This window comes from Molothrus ater, chromosome 1 (assembly GCF_012460135.2).
Source record: "Molothrus ater isolate BHLD 08-10-18 breed brown headed cowbird chromosome 1, BPBGC_Mater_1.1, whole genome shotgun sequence".
Lineage (NCBI taxonomy): Eukaryota > Metazoa > Chordata > Aves > Passeriformes > Icteridae > Molothrus > Molothrus ater.
In genome coordinates, this window is record NC_050478.2 from 47,755,744 (window position 1) to 47,783,637 (window position 27,894).

The 27,894-nt window shown below is 37.1% G+C and overlaps 1 protein-coding gene across 1 annotated transcript; it reads left to right on the forward strand.

The window, feature by feature from the left end:
• On the forward strand, positions 1-26,795 carry ANLN (anillin, actin binding protein). The gene is made up of 25 exons (XM_036405987.2): positions 1-24; positions 4,212-4,365; positions 4,728-5,012; positions 5,429-5,775; positions 6,469-6,691; positions 7,605-7,798; positions 7,935-8,042; positions 8,493-8,613; positions 9,491-9,607; positions 10,142-10,368; positions 10,892-11,043; positions 11,345-11,492; positions 12,142-12,277; positions 12,581-12,763; positions 13,312-13,438; positions 14,237-14,285; positions 14,365-14,421; positions 15,814-15,852; positions 16,205-16,226; positions 17,228-17,340; positions 19,002-19,055; positions 21,868-21,954; positions 23,453-23,560; positions 24,917-25,089; positions 25,409-26,795. The coding sequence occupies exons 1-25, from the start codon at positions 7-9 to the stop codon at positions 25,530-25,532; spliced, it is 3,366 nt and encodes a 1,121-aa protein (XP_036261880.1). The 5' UTR covers positions 1-6; the 3' UTR covers positions 25,533-26,795.
• Positions 26,796-27,894: the final 1,099 nt, after the last annotated feature.

Below are 27,894 nucleotides of genomic sequence, written 5' to 3' on the forward strand. Positions count from 1 at the left end.
GCAGCGATGGACCCGTTCACCGAGGTGAGGGCTCGGCCGGGCCCGGCCTCCCGCAGGTCGTCCGCTGGGGAGGGGGCGAGTTGTCAGTGTCGAGGACCGCGGGGCCACAGGGCAGGGAAGGGGCCGGTTGGGGTCCGAAGGGAAGGAGCTGCTCCTTGCGCCGCGCTCTCGGTTCGGGATAGTTGCTCCCGGCTGAGCCCTGTTAGCCACCCTCGTCCCTGCTCGCGGGGGGATCTGCGGGCTTGCAGCGACCCTCTTGCTCTGCAGCGGGGAGACCCTCGCTGCCCCGCCCCTGGAGCCCCGCTCCTGCCGGTGCCTCCGCTCCTGGAGCCGCCCGGGCTGTGTCAGATCCCGCCGGGAGAGGACACAGCAGGGCTGATAGGCGCAAGGGTTTGCGGAGGAGAGGCCCTTTCCCTAGCCGGGAGTTTGCCTTCCATGCGTGTCTGGCAGATAAGATTCCCAGCGGGGACGGAAAGGATCTCGGCAGCAGACGGGAGCGCTGTTGACACTCTGTGCCTGCCACACGTAAAGGTCCTAAATCATACATAAAGGTTCATAAATCTGTGAAAAGAGGAGACCATCTAATAAAAATGCATACTATTTGGCACGATTGCCACATGTGATTGGTCACTTTCTTTGGCAGGCACAGTTCCTTTTTTTTTTTTTTTAAAAAAAAAGGACTGTTGGCTGTTAGAGTGAATTGGCTGTGTGCTTAAGTTTTACAGAAGCAAAATTGTAGTAAAATGAAGAATTGGCCACCTTGAATCTGTATGAAGGCTGAAATTTTCTTAAAGATGCTGTCTGTACTCTGATTTAATGTCAGAGGTGTAGTTTTAGAGCTGTCTTGTGACTGCTTTGAGAAATGTCATAGTAAAAAGGGCCTTCAATCCGCAGCCTGCGTACATAAAATCTGAACTACTTGAAAAAAAATTCAAATCACATACACTGATGAAATGCTCTCTCCACCCCTTGTAAACAATCTGTTTATCAAACTGACATTCTTTAGATAATTTGAGTGCCCAGAACAGGTGATTGCACAGATCTGATTTTTAAAAAATGAACATAAGGTGTTGATCTGAACAGATTTGCTAAATGTGTTATGCCAAGGCAGTCCTACCCTATTCCCATGTAAAGCCTTGCTAAGTGTAAACATCTAAAACCTCCTTCCTTAATTGGTAGTGAGTGACATGATCCAGCTCGTCTTAAATAAACTTCAAGTCCGGACTACTGAATCAAATTTAAAATGGTTTTGCATTCTGGGAGATATTCCAACCTGTACACGCCCTTCTTGTACATAGCTGACTTGAAATGCTTTGAAAATGACCAACTGTGAGGCCACTCCCCAGAGTAAACTTCATTCAAGTGTTAGCCAGTATTGCAGAGTGCTTAAAAAGTCACCTTATCAAGAATATTTCTGCTGTGGAAGACATTCCACTGTTGTGTAAAGTTCTGACCAATATTAGTGTCCTAGTATTGAAGCTTAGTAACTTTTCCTAAAGTTCTGTAAAAAGAAATTTACCACGTATTTTTAAGTATTTATATTCTGTGGTTTGTGTTGCTGGTTTTTTTTCTTTTAGCATAACCTTCCTTTAGGTTAACTGCTTTCAAATAATCTTTGTCTACACATTGCCATATTCTGTTACTTGCAGGGACCTGGTGAGGCACTCTAAGTGTTGGTTATGTAAAAACTAATAATTTGAGCCTTAATTGGATGAAGCATACTGTTAAGTGTCTGCTGATTGCTTTGCAGTACCAAATTTTGTCTGTGTCTCAATGAATTTAAGTTCAAATGAATCTTGGTGTAAGATTCAGTGGAATGCTTTCAAAACAGCTCTGAAATAATGATTCTTTTGGTTAATCTTGCAAAAAAAAGCTGATAACCTTCTGATTCTCAACTAAATTGTTAATACAGATTGAACTGAGGAGATGGTACAGGGGGTACATTCTCAGAATCACAATGAACATACTATTTGTGACTCCATTCATAGCTGATTTTATAACTCAACTTTCTTGCACAAAAGGGTTTATGTTTATTACTATGGGATGTTAGAAATAGTCTAGGTTATTTTGTACTTTGAAGTAGTTTTTACCATTCATAGAAGCAAGGATGATTTCCTAGCATGGAGGATGAGCAAAGAGAAATAAGTGATGCAGTTGTTTGGGGAAAATTTGCAAATGTGAGGTTTGAAGTTAACTGTAGCTTCGATTGCTCTCTTTGCTCTATTCTGCTAAGTAAAGCAGGGTAGTTGAACAAATTCTTGTTTAAGAACATAATCATATATGATTATATATGGGCCTAAGTATCTTCTCTAATATGCACTTTAAAACATACTTTTGAAAAACTGAAGTTGCCCATTAACATTTGAGGTGGGAAAGTTTTTTCTGATTTTTAGAAAGTGCTTTTGTAACACAATAATCCACTTTGACTTTGTAGTCCTCAGATTCCTTCATGTAATAAAATAGGTAATTGTCCCAGGCACACTGTGTGATTCTTGGGGCTGTTCTGTGCAGAGAGGGTCAGGAGCTGGACTAGAAAGTGGATCCCTTCCAGCTCAGTATATTCTAGGATTTTAAACTTCTGTGATACTCTGAAACTTTGTCATCAGAACAATTGGAGAATGTCCTTGTAGAAATAGAAAATACCCTGTTGATGAACTTGGAAAGTAAGCCTCAAGTTGTGGAGTGTGGCTTACACATCGTGTGTAACAGCACTGTTGGAATTATGGCAGTTGGATGGAAAATTTGAGATGCAAGAAGCCAATAGGAGCTGGAGCTGAATAACAGAGGCGTGCATTCTTGGGAAGTGAGATCTCATATTAACAACTGAAACTCTTTTGCTCAGCTAACAAAACAGAAAGGAATGTGCCTCTATTTGAATAGAACTGTAGGAATACTGTTTCAACTTTTTGCAAGAAGAGCTGTTAATTTAAATTGCCTTTAGGGTTATTTTAATGTGGGTACTACATGCACTTTGTATCCTGCTCTTTGCATTTTGGAAGTAAGGAATGTTGACTTGTGGGCACAACTAGCATGGAACCTGCATTGAAGGCATTCATGCATTTCATATATTTTGGGTTTGGGATTTTTTTCCAAATTCCCCCTCTTCTGTGAAAATTAGCAATGCTGAGATTTGTTTTCATGAAAAAGCTGTTGAGATTGACATTCTATTTGTCCTGTGTTGCCCTACAATAGAACATTGTTTAAGACTTCAGCCTTAGACAGTTAAAAATGTCAAATGTGTATTTAATTGCTGTGCAACAGGACAGATAATGGCTGGCACAGTTCTCACAATAATTTATGTACCACCAAACAAGTGCAGTTTATATGCTTCCCTTTAAAGGGCATTAGTTCAATTGCACAATTTCTTGTCTCAACCTTAAAACCTAGATCAAAAGAGTCATTAAGTATCCTTTAGATGTGATCAAACTGAGTGATAATGACTTACAAATGCTGTATTTAAAACAAACAAACCTTTTAGACCTGAATACTGTAAGGAATCACTTTGTATTAGTATGGAACACTTACTAAAACAGCTATTTTATATGGAATATAATCAGGGTACTCAAATTTCCAATGAGTAGGAAATGAAAAAGAATGTTATATAGCTCAATTGGTATCTCTTTATATGTTTTTCTCTATAGAGATATCTTAATAAACAGGCTATTTACCATAATATAGCTAGGTATAATATCAGTCTATTCTTAAAATTTAAGCTGGAGGCAAAGAAATTCACCTTTTAATTTAGAAGGTGTAATAACAATTTTTTTTAATATTGACAGCCACACTTTTATTTGTTGAACTTTTTTATGACCTCTTGACAATTGCTTCAATTTTGTTTATTTTGTTAGAGGGCTAGTGCCAGTCAGGTGATTTGACCAGATGCTTTAGCAATGTGTCAGAAAACCCTGCTAGTGAGACTTGACAGATCAAGACTGTCATGTGATGATTCAGGATTAAAAAAAAATTACTTTCAAATATTTCTGATGACTTTGGAGTCTATAGGAGCCCCTCTTTAATTTTGCCATTGCTCCTGTCTCTTTAGCCTGATTTTCTGTCACCAGCAAGCTAGTTGGAGACAATAGTTGATGGAAGGACTGAAATTTGGAACCTGCTGGCTACCTATGCTAAACAGAATTCCATCATCTTTTACTCTGAGCTGTTAGCAGTTTACACAGCAATGTCTGGTAACACATGACTTATTGACCACTCAGAAACTCCTTGAAAGAACCCGTGCCAGGCGAGAGAACCTGCAGAGGAAAATGGCAGAGCGGCCGAAGATGGGGGCGAGACCCACAATGCAGACCAAGAGGGCCAGAGAGCCTTTGGCAGAAACTGGTAACCAGGCACCTCTTCCCAGTGACGAAGGTATTTAGTGGCATGTTTAATAAAGATTGTTTTGATACCAGTCTCATCTTTTTTTCCAAAGGGAAAGTGAAAACACTGAACATTTATTTTATACTAAATAGTGATGGATGCAGTTACTTGGCCACTAGGGCTAGTTTGTGTTTAGCTGGACCTGAGAGCAGATGTGCCAAGTCCTTAGTTTAGAAATGATTGTGTAATGCCAAAGAGAGCCTTGTGCTTGGTAGATTTGGGAAGTGCATTTTTTTGGGAAGCATATCAGAGTATTCATAAATCATAGCTTTATTTGTACTACAGTTATGTGTTGTTGGAAAATATTTTAGATTGTTTGAATACTAATTTGTTTGAATCTCTGACCTATCCAGTAAAACCAGATACAAAGCCATCACCATCAAAAAGGCTCTGCCCTAATGATATGGAGACTCAAGCTCCTAGTTCAGAGAATGTACAGCCAGTTCCTTCAAGTTCCACAAGCCATGATTCTCCTCAGATGACTTCAGAATCGCACGAAACTGCTTCTAACAGAGCTCCATTGGTTCAGCCTCTTGAGAAAGTAAAACAAAACACCAAGTCAGAAACTCCTGCGGCCCTTTCAGTCAAAACACGTATGCAGAAGTTGGCAGAGCAGCGGCGCTGCTGGGATAGTGAGGGTATGTTTCATGTGCTAAGCACCGTTGGTGTCTCTCAGTGTTTGCATGGATTATTATGTTGGCTAGAAGAAGATAATGTTGTGTGTGGGAAGATTAATGTCTTTTTAAAGAATTCTAAGACAATACTAGGGCAGGCCTAAAACATTGAAGCTGTTATCTACAGCTTAATTTTAAGCTTATTTTTCTCTGTTACTCTCATGCCTTGCTCCTCACAACACTGACATAAAATTAGTAAACTGCTTGATTAAAAATTTTTAATTTGCTTAGTCTCAAGTGCCTCTAGGGCTAGTAGTTTGTTTCCGTTGATGGCAGGAACATCTAATTGTTGATAAACTCAATATATAGTGTAATGTAAAAGATACAGTTCTATCTCAATATAATTTATTAGCAAAATAAATGTGTTTTCTTTTTTCCAGATCCCTCTGAATGTGTTCCTCTGTCTCCTCTCCAGTCAAAAGATCTGTGTGTTTCTCCACCTAAGCAGACATCCAATGCCCTGGCAAGCGAAACCCCTATTGGGAGGAGAGGCCGTTTAGCTAACCTTGCTGCTACAATTGGTTCCTGGGAAGATGACCTAAGTCATCCATCTGCAAAGCAAAACAATGCACAAGAACAGCCTGGCACTACTTGTTTATCCAAATTGTCCACTACAAGTGGAGCATCTGCTAGAATCAATAGTAGCAGTGTAAAGCAGGAAGCTGCATCCTGTTCTCAAAGGCTTGTTGAGGCTTCTATTAATAAACCAGCAAACTCAAAGAGAGCGGTGAGTGTCTGATTTAGTTGCTAATTAAAAATTGATTTGAGTATTGTATTGGGACGGACAAATGCTAGCACATAACTGTTAATATGAATTTAAAGATTTGGTGTGAGCAGTCAGTCTATTTACAACTTTTGCTTTATTGCAATCCCTCACGCCCTTTTTTAATAGCCGATCTGAAACAGCTTAAAATTCCTTTTATTGCAACTTAAAGATGAGCACTTACGTGTTTTGTTAATGGCAATCTACTTGATTGCTGCCCTTGACTATCAGAAGGGGGGCTTGTTACAGAGATACTGGATTTCACTCTGTAACTTCATGTAGTCGATTGACTGAAATTGTGAATGTTACTGCTGTACGAAGACTCAATCAGAACGATGAAATAAGTAGTACCAGACACTTATTGATCAATTTATGCAATTTCTGCCATGACAATATCTGCCATGTGCATTCTTGTTTAGGGAAATGTGGGATAATATTTAAAATAGCTGACAAGAGCATCAAATGCTGAAACAATTTGAAATACTGGATAAAAAAAAAGTACTAAAAGCTTAACACTTGTTCTTGGCTTTTTCTTTTGTTGAAGGAACAGGTGTATCAGGTGATAGTATGCTATGCAGAGTGCTTTTATTCTTTTTTCTCTTGAGAGAATAAGAACATAAGTCTCATCTTTTATTTTTTTCTTTTTCCCTTGTTAAGGATCCAAACAATTTTTTAACGCAATCTTCAAGAGTCACTGCTCCCTGTTCTAAAGAATCTGAAGTACAACAACAGCCGGCAGAGAATCCCTGCAGTCCTCGGAAAGCTGAAGAGCGTACACAAACAGCCAAGTCAGCTTTGCCTCAACCAGTTCAGTCCAAAGCAGAGCCAGTCAAAGGAACACATGTGCAACTTGAACCTAAGGGTAAACCCACGACACCAGGTAGGCTGTGTTTTGGCTTCAGTAAATAAATATTCATTCAAATTAGGCCTATGTGTGCTGTGTTGAAAACAACATACTAGTTAAGAATTTAAAGTACCATACCAGATAATAGCTATTTCCAGCTGTAACTTGAATAAAAAGCTGATGAATTCTGTGATAATTATTTTAAGTTATACAGCTTCTGTATTTTGCAGGGGATGTTTTCTTGGACGTGTTTTTAGTAACTCTTAATAGCAAAAGCAGCCTAAAATGTTAATTGACATTATTCAAAGTTTATTTCAGATTGTTTGGTACTATATGTATCCATTTGATATATGCATATTTAGAAGAAATAGATGCATATTTAGAAGAAATAGAATCTTGTTGCCACATAGGTGCTCTAACTTTGCAGTGTCTTTATTTTCAGTGATAGCATTGATGTCAAAACAAGTGAACATCCTCAGTTTTTAATTCAACTCTTATTGTGTCAGAAACCTGGACTAACAGCTTGAACTCTTAAAATGATGGCCAGAAAGGCATGTTTTAGATATGCTGACAGTAACAGATAAGCTCAGTCAAGCAGGGTGGATGCCAAACAACATTATCCTCCTCACGCACTAGAATGCTTATTTTTGTGAAAGATATAAGTGGGGCTGGTTGTAGAGGAAACTTGGAAAAGGCAAACCAGTTTAAATAACGGATGTGTTGCATATAGACTGTGGTAAGAGAGAGACGTCTACTTGCTTTGATTTACTGTTTTATTAACATCACCGTTATGATTTGCATTTCAGGTTCAGTTTGTATAAAATGTAATGGAGTAAGAGCTGTAAAGGAGGCAGCTTAATTGCTTCACTGGGAACCTTCAGGATACAAAATTGCAGTGATTTCTTTAATATTGAGAGTTTCTTTCAAGGCAAAACAATTATTCTTGTAGGGGGATCTGGAATTAAGCCCTTCCTGGAACGCTTTGGGGAGCACTGTCAGGAGCGTAGTGCACGCAGCCCTGCTACGAATACTCCAGGCTGCAGAACACCCACTGTTACCCCAAATACAAGGACAATCCAGGAGAGGCTTCTCAAACAAAATGAAAATTCCTCTACTGCCAGTTTAGCGCTTCAGCTTAAACAGGTATTACTTGTTACATTCATAGCTAGCTTATAAGCCTGGGGAAGGTTATTACTGTTCTGCCCCTACCTGAGAAATCTGAAGTGTTGTGACACCTTAAGGCTGTCAGCTTTTCTCCCATTTCCCTTCATTTGTTTAGGAACGTGAACGGGAACTTGCATGCCTTCGTGGCCGATTTGATAGGGGCAATCTGTGGAGTGCAGAGAAAAATCACAGTTCAAAGAGGAAGCTTCCAGAAGCTAAAATGGTAATGTGTCACCTCCTCAATCAAAATATGATACTTTGAATTGCTTTAACATTTTCTGAATACAAAGTTCGATATGGAAATGTATATAAGGGATGAAAACCTATGCTTTGGGAGTGCCCGGGCTAGCAAGACCACTTGTCTAGTGACTTGTATGATTATTAACAAATTATTAGTTTATTTACTTCTTGTAGAATCAACTAAAACAAGTGATACCTCTTTGAGCCAATTGACTTATTTACTTTTTGATGATTAGTAACTGCAAAATCAAAAGAGCTCCTCATGCAAACATTTAATATTTACTCATTCCGTTAAATATCTTGGATAAATAAATAGGGTATTGGATAGGCAACCTCTTTTTCCTAGCAGATGTTAAAATGTATTTTTTTCTGGTAGTTTTTTAGTTGCTTTGAACATTACCTCCTGAATGCATTCTGGTTTTATTCTTGCCAGGAAAGCCAATCTCAGGCCAGTCCAAAACATTCTCCTAGTTCCGATGCCTCTGCTCTTGGATCTTCAGAAGACACATCAGCAGGTGACAGGCCAGCAAAGTCTCCCAGCGTGGAGTCTTCGGGTGAGAACTGTCACAGTTTGCCTGTGACTAGTGCTGGACAGGAGCACTGCACTTGATATTCATGAGCAGAGAAAGAGGCCAGTAACTGATGTGTGGAACTGGACCTCTCCTTTGGTTACTGGTTATCTTATCTAAATCTTCTTGTATGATAGTAGTACTCTGCACTCCTATACCACTTGAAAGGATGGCAAGGCAAGACTGTCTTTTTGTTTTTCAATGGATATACCTATGCTTCAAGCTTTAATGGAGGTGAAGGGCGGGGAAGTGAATGAGAATTGTCAGTTGTGGTTTAGTTTATCCTGAGTAACCAAATTTACCTATTTACTACCTGAGTAACCAAATTTCCACAAGAAGCTGATGAGAGGGAACTCTTCCCTTGTCAGTGTCCTTTGTGATATTAATTCTTATGGTAGGACACCTGAAAAGAATTGTGAGGTACTCCTGGAAGCCTTTCTGGTGCTTACTGAGCAGAAGAATGTTCAGCTCTCTGTGAAAAAAGTGTGAACTTAGTTAACGCTCTTGGTAGACTGTTCACTTGAAAGATCTAACAAATGTCCTTCTAGAAAAATTGGGTTTGCATGCAGTGGTTTGTTCAGTGGATTTTTTTTTGGTGTATATTTTTTAAAATTTTCCCTTTTTGCTCATGAGTGTCTGCACTCTGCTATGGTTTTAGCATTGTTTCTTGTAGTGTCAGTTTTCTGATTATAATATAGAAGTCTAGATGTACAGGTTGTTGAGGGTATTTTAATGGGGTTTTTTTTACATGTGGCTAACTGGAATATTTAATCTGGTGGTCTTTTTGTTAGTAGGACTTCTAAAATTCAGTAACTAAAATAAAGGTTAGACATAATACTTCTTTTCTTTATAAACCCCTTAGATACTTCTAAATGTGAAGACACTGATAAATCCAGTCCTCTGAAGACTGCCCAGTCAAAGAGCCCTGTAAAAGCGGTATCTGTCTCAAAACTTGAACAACATGATGAAAAACCAAAAGGTTTGTATTGAGTAGACTAATACTGATGACTTAGCTCTCTATGGCCTCTTGTCTAGGACAGTGTTAATAACCTTCAAGTCTGAACAATGAATTCAAATGAAAACATCTGCTTATTCCCATGTGTTTTTTAATGAGATTTATATAAAACAAATTAGGAAGCTTCAGTTATCATACATAACTCTTTTCTCTTGACATTCAAGTCTTCAAGGAATATTAAAAAGCTCATATTAAAGACCCATTGGAAAAGGACACAACTGCCCTAGTGTTTGACTTGCGGTTAAGTTTCAGATGTATTTGAACTAAAAGGTTGAAATTTGTCTAAAATGTGCATCTATATATTCCCTTACTGCATTGATTATGCAGTATATGTAAAAGTGGTATATTAAAATAGCCATGGAAGTGTGCTTTTAGGTTCTATATGGCCAACTGCAAAAACTGCTTTTTAATCAAGCTTGCTTGAAAGGCAAAACAAGTTTGCTTCTGTTTAATGAGAGTCTTGATGTTACTAATATATTTTAAAATGTCACCCTTCAGATGAAGTATACGAAGGCAAAATGCGTGTGGATGACGAGATGAATAGCTCAAAGGTGATAAATGAGATTTTTGAAATTCTTCAAGAGGATGGTCCAGACATAGAAAAGCTGAAGAAAGAAATGAGCATGAGCCTGGAAGGTGAAAGTGATGAGGATGAGCAGGAAGAGTCGCTGAACATTTCATCAATGTCTCTGTTAACCCCTCTAGTGGAATCTGTTGGTTCAGAGGTGAGAATTCAGAGAGGGTGGGGAAGGGCTTTTTTATCACACAGAGGTGTCCAACTGGCTTGTGAGCTGTGATATTTTGTAATATTAGGATATGTGGGCAAATAAAGAAGTTTCAAATGGTATTTTGCTAATGAAAGCATAATGAGGCAAAGTTATTTTTCTCTGAAAATAGTGTAGCATATTGGATGCTCTGCTAAACAAGTGGTCTGCTAAACCTGTTACTAGTACTGGACTTGCACTGGTATACATGCATTCAGTGGAGTGACTGCTGATGAAAAATCTGAAGAGAAGTAATTATGTAACTGCACTGATTTGGCAGTTAAAGGTGACATCTCATAGAGTTCAATCATCTGTTAGTGTCCTTAAATAAATAAACTTGCTCTATGTCTGTACTTGTAAAATATCATCTGTTAAATAGTATTAAGCAAATTTACTGTTTATATGTAAAACAAGTAAAGGAGAAAGAAAACAGATTATTATTATGTGAACAGATGGCTGTAATATAATATTTTCTTTTCTTCAGGCCTTTGGTTCTCCTTCTAAGTCAACTGGGGAAGGTAGCAGTATCAGTGATGTCAGTCTGAAGTCTGAGAAGCTCCAAAGGACCAGAGTTCCCAGGGCAGAATCTGGAGACAGTATTGGCTCTATGTCAGAAGATCGCAATCTGCCTTACAGGTAATAAACACAACCCAACACCCCTGATTCCGTAAGCGCTCAAGTTAAAACACTGGCTTTTTTAACTCTTCTAATGATATATACTACTCAAACTACAACTTAAGCTTTTTTTGCAAGATCTCAGCCTTTATCAAAGATTGTGTAGTCTTTTATGTTGCTTAAACTTAAAATCAGCTGTTAGAATACCTTCTTTAAAGCCATTTAGGCAATTTGGAAAGCTTTAATGATACATGCCTATGTATCTTTTAAGAAGAGCTTGGCATACCTGTGAAACATTTTGTGATGTTTCCTTTTTCAAAAGCGTTGATGCATACAGATCCCAAAGATTTAAGGAAACCGATCGTCCTTCAATTAAGCAAATAATTGTTCGCAAAGAAGATGTGGCTTCCAGACTAGAAATGAGAAGAAATGGCCCATCTGATCAAGTCAACATCAAAAAGAAAATGCAGGTACCTAATATCCTTCTTAAAATCCTTTTTCTAATCTACTGTTTTCAAATTTAATTGCCCCTATGAATGTCCAGGATGTTAACATACTGCTTAGAACTGCAAAATAAGGTTGTTAGGTTATTTCTATTTTGCATAAATATCTAATGGTAGGGACTGATGATGATGCATAATTTGAACAGCTAATGCTTCACTTAAAAGGATCATGTTATAGATTAAGCCTGGAGAGAACAAGCCATTATTTTGATAAGAAGACAGAGAATCAGTGTCTTAGCACTGCCTTTGAATTAAGCAGAATTTGTAACTACCTACTTTCAGTAGGTAATATTCTGATCTGTACTAGTGCTTTGTTTGTGCTAATCTCTATTGCTGAATTTCTGGTTAGTGCTGTTACTCCCGGAGAAGGGAAGACTAGATGGGATATGGAACATATAATATTGTAGTCTTTCACTCCACACCATACCTCAGATCAAAAAAAAGTTGTGCTGCAGTGTTCTTTTGCTGAAGTAACAGTTAACTGCAAGGCTTTTGTAGTTTGCTGTCTAAAGGAAGCCTTGCCCCCCAAAAAAGTTCATCTAGAGACATTTCCTTGTTTGAATGCAACACTAGTTCTCTCTTCTTGATAATTATTTTTACTATTTGTTTTCTCTAGGAACTGAACAATGAGGTCAACAGGCAACAGACAGTGATTTATCAAGCCAGTCAAGCTCTGAACTGCTGTTTTGATGAGGAGCATGGAAAAGGGTCACAAGAAGAAGCAGAAGCAGAGAGACTTCTTCTCTTTGCAAGTAGGTTTTTATACTCAAGTTCAATTCTTTGTAATGAACATTTCGACAAGCTTCATAATTTCTTCCTCATGCATTTATTGTGTTACATTGTGGCCATTTATTAATAGTTCTTCTGGAAAAAAGAACAGGATAATATCTGTTCTGTCTCAGCTCATTTTATAGGCAAGAGGTCCTTTTTGACCCTTAAATATTAATCATTTTACAGTGTAATAGAAATATAAGTTGCATTTTGCATACTTAAGGCAGAAAAAAATTGTTCACTACTTTTTCTTCTGTAGAACTGTAATTAATTTCTTTGTGCAGCTGAGAAGAGAACTGCTTTATTGGAAGAATTGAATAAACTGAAGAGTGAGGGACCACATAATAAAAGAAATAAAGCTGCTTCTACTTCCGCTGAATTTGCTCCCTCCAGGGGATCTGTTTCCATTTCAGAAATGCGTCTACCTCTAAAAGCAGACTTTGTATGTGGTACAGCTCAAAAGCCAGGTAAAACTAGCAAACAAAAGCTTTATTTCTTTTCTCCTCCTTCCTCATTCTCCCAACATGTATTTCTGGTTCATTCTCCTTGGGTTTTGTTTTTTTTGGTCTTCTGCTTTGATGTTCTCAGAAATCTAGGAGTAATGAAAATTTAGCTATTGCATTCAGTTCATCTGCTTCTGACTAACTTTTCAATGTTTCTGTGAAAGCTGATGTGTGGTTAAGCTGGCAGACCTAAGTAAAATAAATAAGTAATAAGTAAAATAAATAAATAACTAAGATTATCTGCTGATCTGACTGAAAGTTCCTCTCCCCTTTCACACACTGGTTATTGTAGGTCTGGCCTGAGATGCCCCAGGCAGTAAAGCAGTTGCTGTGAATCCTGTGGAGACAATTTTACTAGTAGACACAGCATAAAGAAAATAAAATTGTCAAATGTAACTAAATGTTTTAAGTAGGTGAAACAGAGAAGTGCTTAATAGCAATGCAGTACTTGGGGATTTTTTTAGATACTTGGAGTCCTCTGGCTAACCAAACTATCTGATGTGTGCTTACAGAAGCCGGAAATTACTACTATGTAATAATACTGAGATCTGGAGCAGAAAACATGGTTGCAACTCCATTAGCAAGTACTGCCAGCTCCTTGAATGGAGATGCTCTTACTTTTACTACGACATTTACTATGTAAGTATAAAAGAAACTCTTGAACCAGTTTTAAGTCTGATGGTGGAACATGCATAAAAACATTTGTAGTCTTAGTTTATAAGAATGTCATATTCTGCAACAAAGTGTGGGGAGATTTTGTGGTATAGCTATTTCCTTCTTCAAAAAATAGCTGGAAGGCACTTCTCTCAAAAGAGCAACCTAGACTTATTCAACCATCCATCAGCTATTTTATCTGTTGCATTTTCTGCCTTTTGTTCTTTCCTGGAACACCTGCAATGACAGATGGATTGCTGTGCCTGAGATGTGTTTTTCTCTTTTGCAGCAACTAACATTTTATATAGCTATTTGGTTTTGGTATCTGGGAAAATAGTGCTTTTATAACTGTAACTTCAACTCTCACATGTCAGCTAAAAAGGCATTGTGAGTTCAAAAGGCTGTTTGCTACTAAGTCTTCAAAATAAACAAACAAACTCTGTTTTTGAAGTTCAGCTGTACTGGAATTTTCACTTAAAGCTGTTTGCTCGAAAAACCCAATCTGTGACGGGGAGGGTGCAATCTGAGAAATGGTAGATGCATGTTATCTGCCTCTTGTCAGCCTCTCCCCTTTTCTGAGTTCCAGAAAGTATTTTTAAATAGTAATACACTAAAATTTTTTTGCTCCTTGGACAGTTATAGGGAGCAAAAGGAGGGAAGAAGTAAGGAGTAATTTAAAACCCAACAAAACCAACCAAAACAAACAAAAAACCCCCCAAAACTCTGCCACAAACAAAAGCCTTTTTGCTTCAGTTAGTTTAACTTGTTTTTTCTTCCCTTTAGGCATGATGTGTCAAATGACTTTGAAATAAATATAGAAGTTTACAGTTGGGTATGTATCAGTTCCTGTGAAGAGGAGGTGTAAGGGAGAATGATGTGCTGTACTTTCTCAATACCTTCTTGCCTTACAGGTGCAGAGAAAAGAAGGTACAAGCACTGATAAAAGGAAAAAGACAAATAAATCTAAGGTAAATGAAACCTGAAAATCAGTAATGTAATGTTTCAACAGAAGGTATACTAGCAAAACTGACTGATAGTCTTAGACAATCTGTTGCTTGCTTTTACTCTCTTCTTGGAACATCTGCCACGACAGATGGATTATGGAGACCTACAGCAATTAGTAGATTGGACCTGCAGCACTTGGTTGAGTGTGAAATGTATTGGTGGGGAAGAAGTCTTACTAGTTCTGCAAAATGCTATGCTTTGCAGACATTTATTTGTTAGCTGTGGGGCCTTCGATAGTGTTTTATTGCCCTTTTTCTCCACTTCAGTTAAACTATGCCAGTCAATATGCCCTGTTCTGGAGTTTGATTTGTCTTAAAAGTTTTATTGATCAACTAAAAACTCCTCTTTCTCCCCAGTATTAAGTATAAGCACTAGAGGCTTACTTTTTAAAGCAAACATTGTTTTAATAAGGGTGTGCATATCAAGTGTTTGTACTTTTTTAAGGATATATGAAGATATGTAACCCTAAACAAGCCTTTCTAGAGGTGGTTTGGGGTATTTTTTTGGTGGTTTGTTTATTTTGGGTTGCTTTTGAGGGCATGTGTGTGTGTTTTTCTTCTTTTCATTCTAATAGAGCACACAGTGAATTAGTGGTTTCAGGTCTGATTTCCTCCTTGACAAGTTATCTGTCACTTGGTAAAACCAAGAAACTTGAATGTCTTTTAAAACAGCTGGAATGAGTACTTAAGTCCCCTGTCGGCAAGCAGAAATAGGAAATTTCTTTATTCTTTGATTTGGCACAGTGAAAGCTTCCACCTATTCTCTAATAAAAATTTCAAGTACCAGGGTTCACTTCTCCTGTGCTGTAGTTTAAAGGAGTTTTTACTTAAAACTGAATGATTTCATGCTACTGAGGGTAAGTTGCTGATGTGAGGTTATAGGTTTGCCAGTGGCATCCTATACCTGCTTTTTGACAAGCTACTTAGACTTGTCTTTCAACCTCAATAAAAGTACATAACTCCAGTTTGTGTTTAATATACAGTCTCACTTAAACTTTGAGATTTTAACTTGAAAATAATGATGTATAACAGCAGTATATTGAACATATCCTTACTTTTATTGTTAATTCTTACCTTTAGTTTAGCAAATGGAACTTTATCCCGTTACATAGGTAAAAACACTTACTAAGATTGGTTTTCTGCTTTAACTTTTCTGCGGTAATTATTTCTTTGCTATGCAGCATTTCTTCCACTGAGATCTATTACATCCAGTCAAAACCCAAGACTTACTCATAGTAATGAGTACCCATTCAAAATTTGAGATAAGCCTTCAGTAGTTTCACTGTCTAGTTCTCATGCAAATGTGCTGGACAAATGCAGTAGCAAAAGCATTTATCTTCCTGTCTTCTTTTGTAGGTTATTACTCCAAAGAGATTATTAACATCTATTACCTCGGTAAGTATGAATTTAATATTGTAACAAGATCTGACTACGCCCCCTTCCAAAGGGCATGTTCTTACAGATTAAGGCTGTGCCCATAATAGATTCTTTCTGTTCCTTATGTAAGGCTCTATAAATTGTCCAGTTTTCTGCCAAATTTTTCAGTCATCAGCTCAAGAAACAGCTGTTACATATGTAATGCTGGAAATATGCATTTATTTGGACTTTCTTTTTGATTTTCTTTCTATTTGATTGGGTTTTTAAAAGTATTTCAAATGTAATTTTTTTTTACCTTGGCTTTGTCTTCAGTAGAAACTGTCAAAAGTACTTTTTTTTTCACTAAGCTTTTATTTCTCTCTCTTTCTAGAAAAGCAACCTTCTTACTCCAGGTAAGTAAAGTCTAAACCATCTTATGCCAGGATGAATAATCTACACTTGCTGTCAAAATTACTATATCAATAAATAACACTTGTAACAGATGACAATTAGTGAGTAATGAACACTAAATTCTCCAGCCCAGAAACTGGCCCTGTGCTTATGTTACCATTACATTCAACAGAAGATATCTTTACAAAATCAGAACTAAAATCTGCTATCAGATACCCATGGTCTGCATTTTTTTTCCTGAAAGTATGAATTAAAACTAATTTAATGATTTTAAAATTAGGGAACTAGAGTCTGCTGCCAATGAAGTAATAACAGAATAATTTGGAAATATGAACAGATCCTGAAATACTTCTTGTGTGTATTGTTTTGTATAAATATTTATATATAGAAAACATATATAAACTTGTTTATATATTTCTGACTCTTGACAGAGAAAAACAGCACCTCTAAGTAAAAACATTATACACTTATCTGACTAAAGTTTGTGATACTTGAGCTAGCTTTAGCAGGAATTGCAACAACAGGAGCTCATGAGCTAAATCTGGAATGTGTATCATGCTGCTGCTACTAGTAAAATTCCTGAGCTACAGTGTGTGTTTCTCATGATGTAAGTGCAAAGGAGAGGCGTACAAGTTCTGGAAGATTGCAGCGTGTCACTTAAGAGGTTAAGAGATAGAAAAGTCACATTCCTACTGCAGGGTATGTGTGCCTTGTAGTGTGCCCCAGCACACTCTCCATCCCCCTGAGACTTAAAATGCTTTGTTTTCTCCTTTGTGGATGTTTTCAAACCTTGTTTCTGAAAGAAAAGATCTTCTCAGGAGGAATGGCGTGTGTCAAGATTCTCTCTGAATGTTGCCGGGCTGGGCTGCACTGCAAAGAGCGCTTCTCCTGGAGTACTGAGCAGGGCATGCATGCAGTAGTGCAAATAAAGTACTTTTTTTTAAGCCTTGCAGCATCCTGATTGTGTGTTTTGGTATGACTTCACTTTAACTTTTCTCCACAGCCATGGCCAGTCCAGGTGGCCCAAATGCCATACGTAGTACAAATTTCATCCTTGTTGGATCCCACAAGTTATCGCTGTCTTCTGTGGGAAATACCAAATTTGCACTGGACAAGGTAATGGAAATTATTGGTTGCTAATCCAAAGGTAATTGCATGCTACTATAAAAATAAGAGTGGGTTTACTTTTCAGGTGGAAGCACCATCCTAGAAATGAAATATATATAATGGTTTCTAGATAGGTTATTTATATAGACATTAACAATTTTTGTATAGTTTTTACTTACATATAATATATGAATTAAATGTTGTTTTGAGATAAACAGGGAGACTTTCATTACTATGCCAGGTGCTCTTTAATTCCTGTAGGTCAGTATAAGATATGGTTGTGCAAAGATAACAAAGGAATTTGATTACTAATTTGCTTTCACTGACAAAAAATTGATGTATGCAGTTGGCATTTCTATATGTGGTCTTCATATTGTTGCTCCTAGTCTTGCAGTTATCACTAAAGAAGGCATTAAGTGTGTTTTAATGATAATGAAGTTTTTGAATTTTTCTGCATTTAATTGACCTAAAAAATGCTATTTGAATATATTTAGGAGTATCAGTTTTTCCTTTCGTATCCCAATTAAATTTGTAGAAGCAAATTATCTTAAGGTTTTTTTAGAACTCTTATTGACTTTTATGCCATTTGTTCCTTGTCTAAACAGAATGTTTATTGGCTTTTGCTATGAGAAGTTTAAAAAATGCATTTTTACATTCATTGCAATATCTAACCTTGTAATATCTAATATCTAAAACCTATTTTAATAGGTGTTTATGCCAGCAGCTATCCTAAGCTAGTTTAAAATTAATTCAAATGTTACTACAGTTTATGGTAGTACTAAATCACAGCTTTAGCTACCCAAGAGCAGCAAAAGAATAATTTTGGTTTTTTTGGCCAATCAAGTCTTATGGCAATAATAGTATTATTGCAATAATAGTATTATTGCAATTTCAGCTTCTGATAAGAGATGAGAAAACAAGAACTAATTGTGTTTGTGTATAAGTCTTAAAACAAAATATCTCAATAATGCTATCTTGCATTTTAGAAGTTTTACTTTTTGTAGATAGAAGCAGATTCCTTTACTGAAACAGCTGGCAGGACAATGGTTAAATTGCACTGTTGTTACTGACTATGTGAATTTCAGAAGTAGCAGCTTTGGTTCTTCAGCATAAATGTTCCTCTTAACCAGAACTATGTGTAGAAATCTTTGTGTGTAGCTTCCTTATTGGAAACCTCTTGTTCTTGGAGATAATAGAATCAGCTTTTGTATTATATTCAGCAGTTTAGGTTTGGACTTCATTGGTTTGCATTGTATGACAGGACACTGGACTGGACTAGTGAAATAGAGCAAAAAGACAATGTTCAAAGAGAATTCTGGGGAAACTATCACTTGGTTAATTTTTTGCAGATGCAGTCTTACAGTTATCTGGCAAAAAGGGGAATTCTTATTCATGATTTGTTTGGGTTTTTTTATTAAATTACCTCAGTAAAATTTCAGTTTTGACTGGGCCTAAGGCTGTACCAAACAGCTGCTTGCTTAATGTATTTCTAATATGGAACAAACTGATGCCACAGTGGTTTTTTTGAGTGTCAGTCCTCTCTTTTACCTATGCACTGTTAAAATGCAGGGTATAAAGGACCAAAATATAGTTGTATATAACTGTGTCCTTTTTTCTTCTAGACCATAACTTTACACTAATTGCATTGAGCATGTTTCTTTTTTCCCTAGATAAATTTTGAAGGGGAGGAAAAAGAACTGTTGGGATATATGTTCCAGGACAAGGTTGCTATGATCCTTTAGTTTCTAACTTAAAAGAGGAAAATTCTCTCTAGTGCATGTTGCTTATTTCTGTCTGGCCATTTTTGCAGCTTTTTTTTTTTTTTTTTTTACTTTCTCTGAGAAAGTGCTTACAAAGATTTACTAACTAAACACAAGATGCTAGAAGCCTTTAAGACTTGCAGAATTCTACCCCTTTCTTTCACAATAATAAGCATGCTGCTGGAACTCAGTTATTTAGGTAGCTTAGGGTTGCTCCTTAACTAGCATGTTTTTCTTGTCTTCCTAGATCATTAGAGGAGGGTGTTTCTTGCTTCAGAGCAAAATGATGTGTTTCCTAAAGAGTTCTAGTCAGGAAATTTGAGCCAGCTTCTTGATGAACTACACAGAACATAGAATCAGCTGCTGTGCTGATAAGAGAACCAGAGAAAAAATGTCTGGCAGCCTAAATTCTGGTTTAACTCAACTTGTTGCTGCGGAAGAAAATTAAAATCTCTTAGAACCTAAGTAATCTTGCTCCTATTCTAACCTTGTTCTGACAAGACATAGCAGGACATTTGGCATGTTAAACAAAAAGTTTTGAAAATACTAAACATGTCAAATAAATGAGGTCCTTATTTGTACACAAATGTGCGCTTAAAGTATTTTGCTTGGTGTATGTTTTGGCTTTAGAAATTATGTGAATTGATATCCTTACCAGAAGTAATTTGTCTTTAACCTATGAAAATAGTTTTATCTAGTTAATTGTTTACTGGAGTCCTGCAGAAGAAAGTGTTTTGGATGAATTTTCATGGTTTCTCTCAAAATTAAGCAAGTCATACTTTTAGTACCTATCATCTGCTATTTTTAATCAAAAGTCTCCTAAGAAACCAGTTTTTCAAATGCTTGAGTTCTTTTGAGACGTTTTTACAGATAATCTTCTATGACAGCAAGCTGTGTTCCTATGGCAAATACCTGAGTGACCACACCAGTAGGCAAGATAGCATAGTCATGGGCTTTAGTTTTCTTTTAATCTAGCTGGATATTTGTCAAACTGCTTTCTTTCCATCACCTTTAGCTCTATTAGAGAGATATATTGTTAACTAGAACTCAGTATTTTTTCATTATGTCTACAAGAGGGTGTTTTGAGACCTGATGTAGTAATTAGTAATGGTATTGTAGGTTCTGCAAAACTGCGTTGTGTTTGTTATACAACCTCTTTGCTTTGCCTCTCACACAGTTCCTCACTGCTAAATTTCATAAATTGGATTCTTGTCTTCTGACATAAAGCTTAAAGGAGATGCAAAACCCATAAACCTGAAGTGGGGAATGGCCAAATATTCTTGAGGCCCTCATTCAGAAATGGGTTTTACTGTGCTTTATTAGGGTTATGTGCCATGATTCCTTGGTGTAGCATGTAGGGTTAGAGTTGTCTTATCGGTCCTGGATTTCTTATTTTTGTTACGTGGAAGTGTTTTACTATTTTTTGCTTCTCAAGTGGTCATGGAGACTCCTACCTAATGCTTAGAGTTTTTCTTGCTATACTATTCCTGTTGAGTACAGGAGCAAGCCATTAATGCTGTGTTAGTTGAGTAGATCTGACTTGTGAAAATGATTTGATCACCTGCTTCTGCATGTATGTCTTATGTCTGGGAGGAAGGCTGCATGAGGTCTGCAATTCAAAGGTGATCAATTTTTAACCACAACACATATTTTGGTGTTCTGCAGGGCTCACTGAGGCCCACAGATGAGCACTTTTAACTACTGAGGGTTACTCCTGTTCATCTTAACTACTAGCAAAATTTAGTTCCATTTGCATGGTGTTGATTTCATAGTTCTGAAAGCTGTTTTGTTACTCTGTACTCATGCCTGTGCCTATTCCCTTGCAAACAGTTCTTTATTTGTATTTGAGTGGCAGCATCGGCCTTCCTGGCTTTTCTAGTAATACAAAAGATGAGTGTTTCTGAATTTTTTTGTCAGTTTCTTTTTAAGATTCTTAGCAGTGTTGCTTATTCAGATTAGCAATAAAATATGGTTTGTAGAATGCTGTGCAGGCCATCATTTGCTTGTTGAATTACCTCTTTGCCTCAGTGAAGGGGGGTAAAAAAAAGAAGGGATGTGATTTCATGGAGTAGTCAATGTAATGAGGCATTATGTGTGGAGGGATTGGGGAAAGCTCAAAGGCAGACTTTGCATGCTCTTCCTCAAAACTCTTGACTGTCAAATGGCTGTTTAACTGACCTCTGGTACAGTAATGAAGCTTTCTTTTTTTTCTCCAGTGGCAAAAATAGGACTGGGAACCTTTTCTGTTAGAAATTACTTAACACATGTCTTTAACACCTTGAATGCTAGTTGAGAACTGTTTTCATTATTTCTCCCCTTTCTAGTGTAAAGATTTATCTGAGTAGGCACTACTACATCAGTATCTGCCAAAAATGCTTATGGTATCCAAGTACCATTCCTGATTAAGCTCACTTTGGTGAGCTTTGTTATTTTCCAAACAACTTGGTGTCAAACTTAGGCAGAAGCTTGAAAGGTGTGGATTGGTGCCTTCTGTTGTTTCTAACCATGCTTGAAGAGCCTGTTTTCATAGCTAGAGTGCATGTTTATATATCTATAGCCTGATGAGCAAACTAATAAATAATTATTGGAAAGCTTCTAAATGAACTTGAACCAAAAGTGATTATTACTGTCTTGCTTGAGTCTGACTGACTGCTTCTTTCTGGCTGAAGGTCCTAAGAACAAGACAGTGCTAACATCTTGGTGCAGGTGGCTTGCTTGAACTGATAAGACTTAGATGATATAAGTCAAAATTAAATGATTGTTTTACATTTTGCAGGTTCCCTTTTTGTCTCCTTTGGAAGGTCATATATATCTGAAGTTGAAATGCCAAGTGGACTCTTCGGTGGAGGAGAAAGGGTTCTTGGTAAGGTATTTACTGTATTCACTTCAAACTCCTGCCTTGGAAATTACAGGTCCTATTAAATATAGTAATTTTTAATGTCACACCTGTGTTTAAAGCTAAAAACTGGCTTGATTTTTTTAAAAATCTCTGAACCAGACCACAAATGGTTTTTAGTTTCTCTTCTAAACATGTCTAAGTTAAGGCTACCTTTTAAGAGTTTGTGTATCTCTCTTATAAACATCTGATTTATTTTGAACTTCAGTTAACCTTCTCTTTCTAAAAATCTTTGATGGTAGATGAGATTTTAATTTCAATGGCAAAAAAATTTTACAGGACCCTTTTTGTGTGTGTTTAATAAACACAAAAGATTGAGCCTTTTTCCACTGTATTCACAGCTTTTCTAAATGACAAAGAAACAACAGTATTTTTTTTTGAGAAAAATCTTGTGCCATTCTCTCTAAAACTGGACCTAGAAAATGAAGCTCATACTTGGGCCTAGGAGCTGGAACTGTTGAAATGTCCACAAGATGGCAGTAAATGTGCTATGAAAATGAAACATTAACATTTGCTGTTATTTTTGTGTTTCCAGAAATCACGATTTCTTTAGACTCTTTTCAAACACTGCTTTCTGTCTCCTTTCCCTTTACTTAATTGAAGTCTAACAGATTTCATTAGATGCAAACATTTCACATGCTTATGGTATTTGCTGTCCCATGTTTCTGTGTACTAATTTGAGAAAGTCCATATTTGCTTCTACTATACAATATGTATAACCTGAAGAATGATGTACATGCATACTGGATTTGTTCAGAGTAGGGGTTTGGAAACTCCCTGCACCATTGAAAATTAGAATCTGAATTGTGAAGAGTGAGAATCACAATACACACCTTAATTGGGAAAAAAGTTCTGTGTAAGTTCAAGAGATATCAGGAATAGAAGTCAGATACTAAACTCTCCATTCCAGTTCTAAGGAAACGAGGCTTAAAATGGATGAAATCCAGCATCCAATAAAGGAACTGCCAACACAAACATTTAAAAATCAATTTCTAATTTCCTTTGAACTGACTAAACTTTCTTGAGTGGCCTCTTGAATAGCTGCATGTTTTTTAATCCTGATTTTTTAAGTCAAAAATTACTCAAATATCTAATAATAATAAATTGTTTTTTGAACACATTTTACGAACCATTTATACTGTATATACTAAAAATAACCATTCTTTACCTTAAAATAATGGGAAAACCATCAACATGAAAATCTCATAATTTTAAACAGCAGTGATAGGTGCCTTTTAGCAAAAGGCTGCAAACCTGAGAATGATAGTGTGAGCTAATTTTCTATACCATCTGGACAATAAATACACTGTCTGAGTAAAAGCCTCTCTCAGTATAATTTTTTTTCCTTCTCTTTCATTTAGTGCTATGAAAGGTTGTACTTGCAGAACCATTCTGGTAGAAAAATAGTCAAATACAGACCAAGCTCAAGGTACAAAGTTACCCCATTTAATTTTTTATTTTTAAGACCATGTTTGAAGATGTCAGTGGATTTGGAGCATGGCATAGGCGCTGGTGTGTGCTGTCTGGAAATTGTATCTCCTATTGGACATACCCAGATGATGAGAAAAGAAAGGTAATGCTGTTTTGTAAAGCTTAGGTCTAAAGTTCTGTAGTGCCCTACACAAATAGTTGTTCATTGTTAAGGACAGTAATGTTTAGGCTTTAGACTGGTAAAGCATGGGATTCAAGTTCCTTCAGCTTCCTTGGGGAATGGAGGGGACTTTTCTTCATAAACCTGACCTAAATCATGGCAAACTTAGAAACTGACTTCCCTCTCTAGTAGAACAAGGGGGGAAAGTGATGGAAGATCCATATTTAATTTCCCCTTTAGTCTCAAGGCTTTCCATTGTGCTCATCAAATCACTAATTATTGAATTGAAGTTGATTGGACTTGTACAGCTTAATAAGCAGACTGTATCTAGTTGCCTTAAGTTTTAGACAAAATGATGACTAACACTTAATATAGTAGAAAATTAGAGTGGGCAATCCTTGTATGTTTTGCAGAACTATCTTATATGACTACCTTACTTGAAGTCCTTGTCTTCTTGCAGCTCCACATTGTAGCTGGAAGTGGTGCTTCCTAAATGGTTCTCGCAGAAAACTAAGTTCTTGTTGGGCTAATGAGACAAATCAGAGGTTTATCTGTCAGTGATAAACCTTGTCTCCTTAGTGTGTTCCTGCAGTGCACTAAATTGTTTCCAGTTTCTTTTAAAGACTGCTTTCCAAGAGGGTTTTTCTGATTCACTGAAGTTATTTACCATTAAACACTTTCTTGTTTAGTGGCAGAACATTTTCTTTCCCAAACTCCATGGCAAACTCTGGTCCTTTTGGGACTTCTATGCCAATCCAGATGCCTGAGTTTAGTTTCTTCCCTGCTAACAGAGGAACACCATATGCTGATAGTTGACATTGCCAAAATATGTCAATGTACTTTATTCCCCTGCCAGGAGAGAGGGAGAAATCTTTGCCTACTGTAAGACAAGATAGTAAAAAAAAAAAAGTTAAGCAAGAAGAAGGTTCCTATTTTGCTTTTGTCTGCAAGCAAGAAGCTTTGGTTTGTTTTGCAGATTGTTCTGGAAAATTTTCTAGACTTGTTTCACTATTTTTCAGAGAGAGAGTCAGCTGTATTTTGGTGATCTACAAAAATATTAAACTTACTAAATGCATCCCTCGCCCATCCTATATCTGTTCCATTGTGCAGAGATAGATGTCACCCAGAAGTATCAGTATTAGTCCATGATTACTTTAAAACATGGGACTTTTTTTAAAATAAATTTCTTACAGCTGCACATATATCACCTTTTTGTATGGAGTAACTCACTGAGAGAAGGTGTGTTCACTTAATATCATTGAAGTTGTCAAAGCATATGTTGTTCAGAATTACTTTTGATTGCAGCGCTCTTGACTGGTGAACTGATTTCACTTTCAGCATCCTTTGGGCCGGATAAACTTGGCTAACTGCACTAATCATCAGATTGAACCTGCCAACAGGGAGTTCTGTGCCCGTCCCAACACTTTTGAACTAATAACTGTCCGACCTCAGAGAGAAGATGACCGAGAGACCCTTGTCAGCCAATGCAGAGACACACTCTGTGTTACAAAGTGAGTACATAAAACCATGGAGGTTGTGAGAGGGTATTCTACCTCATGTGATAGTTGTAGTAATGTAGGAGCTTTACAACTTTGTCATAATGATGCAAAAGTCATTTAAATGCTGAGGTTTTGGGTGGCACTTGAACTGTTTTGTTCCCTTTTAATCCTAACTGCTTTCTAGAAGTGGCTTGGTAGCAGGATAGTGGAATGTTTGACTTAATTTTTAACCCTACTATTTCTTCTGGGCTTCTGTGATTGATCAGCTTGACATTTGTCACAATAACTAATTGGAGGTGGAAAATAATCCATAGGGTTCCTTGCCTTCTAGGAACTGGCTGTCTGCTGATACTAAAGAAGAGCGTAACCTTTGGATGCAAAAGCTCAACCAAGTCCTCATTGACCTTCGCATGTGGCAGCCTGATGCCTGCTACAAACCTTCTGGAAAGCTTTAAACTTGGGAAGGGAACTACACAAGAAAAGAATTTAAATGAAAATGTTGGAAGTCCTCTTGGTCACTTATGCTTTAAGTTTGAGAGAGTATTTAACATTATACAGGACTATGTTATGCAGTATTTTTATTTCACTTAAATTTTAAAACCTTCTTACTTCCTAGTTTTGAGTATGGTAGGAAGCAATTAGCTGTTTTTAAATGTGCTAAATATTTATATAACTCCTTTTCTGGAAGTCTTCTAGCTAGGTGCATTCTCTTTTTCAAACAACTAAATTATTGCAGGAAATCACACTTCAGGGCAGTAAGGGGGGCACTAGCTAGTGAAAGACAAGCTTTCTAGGTAACTCAGCTCCCTGAAAGAAGCAACAGTTCAAAATGCTCTTAACAAGAATGCTGCTGAAGCACAATATCTAATGTTGTAGCATTCATTGGGGTTCTTTTGTAGTGATCTGGCATAGAAGTAACTTGTCAATTTTATTCTACAACATGCAGTATAGATAATTCTGCTTGTCCAGCATCCTTGTGGTCAGAACAAAACATGCACAACATATTCATACTACTTTTGCAATTTCTTATACAAACTAGTGTGGATAAGTGCGTGGCATGTACACTATGTGATTTGCAGGTGTGGAATTAAGTATGCAGAATATTGCACTTTGATAGAAATGGAAGGTCTTGAATATTTTTGTTAGGACTGTTATATAAAAAATAATCAGACAGAAAAATTTAGGTTTATGGTTGTATACATCAGTATTTCCTGGGACTGTGGTTTTTACAAGCTAGAGTTGTCCATTTGAGAACCAGGAATAGGTTAATAGGTAGTAAAAGTGCCCTTTTTTTGTTTTGTTTAATGATAAGACTTTACAAAGCTGCTGTGTACCAACTAATACTCCTCTGGCTGAAAAAATGGGTCTTCCTCCCCTTGATATACATGTCTACAAAGCCTATAAAAGCAGTACTTCAGACCCATCATGAAAATGGCAACATTTCTCAGTTAAAACTTGCAGTTCTCATGGCTTTTCACTGAGCGTATTGAAATTCCAGCTCCTTACTTCACTAGGAATGCAGTAGTGGAAAATTTAAGATCGCTATTGCTGTTATATATTCACACTTGAAACACTAAATTCTGTTACCTTATACTGTTTTCATCCTGCCCCTTTTGTACTTGCTTTTAAATCACGTTTTCTTTTCTGATGTCTTTAAATATTTCTAAACTATGTATTGAGATTTATTTTATTCATTTAAAATAAAAAGTAAAACTCTCCCTGCTTTTTTCATAATGTCATCTATGCAATTTGAGATACTAATTTGTAGGCTGAAGAAAAGCTGGACTCCACACAGTGTTTAAGGAAGGATTCTATTCTGTACATGTATCCCAGAATTCCACTTGATAATGTGAAGCCTTGGACATAGCTAGCTGAATTTTGTAGTGGGAGGCCAGATTGTCCGTGTGCAGCAGCTCATCAAATATGAAGAGGAGAGACTTTTTTTTGTGACAGAGATATGGCAGCAGAATAACACAACATGGACAGTGCAAGAGCAAATTTCAGCAGTGGATGTGTGGTAGGCTGTCTTCTTAAACTCCCAAGTGAGTGTTAAAAAATCATTAATTTTTGAATTATAAGTCCACAGAAAGGTGTTAAGAACAGAACTGGATGATGTTCAAGGGAACATTTTTATTTAGGCTAACTGGACTGTTATCCCTTGTAGAAACCAATGTGTGTTTGTTCATTGCCCAAGAAGTCCTCCTCATAGAGGAAAAGGTATAAAGTGCTAGAGGTGGTGTTAAGTTAGAAAAGCTGACCTGTGTGGTGACTTTTGGGCACATGAGTGGTGAGCACATGGGCTCCTGCAGCCAGCAGAAACATGGGATGCAAGCTTAGCAGGAAACCTGTGCTTATGGCTTTCCTGGCTGGTATTGCTGGGTGCTGCCTCCTCCCCTCCCATGTTCCTCTGCTCTTTTAAGGCTTTGTGGTGAAAGTTTGCCACAATGGCTACATAGTCTTTTCCATAATTGGAGCAGATTCTTTGTGAAGAGGCCAGACTCTGTGAATTCAAATGGCTTCAGGTAGGTTTAGATGTTCTGTACCTCAAAATGTGTTCCTACTGTCTGATTTCAAGCAAAGCTTTGTAAAAACCGTTTGCAGAGTAACATCAAGAGAACCTGCCCTTGTGCAGTGTGCTGGACCCAGCCAGTGACATAATCCCTTCTGTATTCATTCACATGATCTTGACTCTCCCCAAAAAAAGATCTTGACAGACCATTTCTTCTAAAACTTCATCCTGCTAATAAACTTTGAATTGCATGGAATTATAATAAGCTTTCCAAGAAAAACTTTGTTTTCCCATTTCTCTTTTCCCTG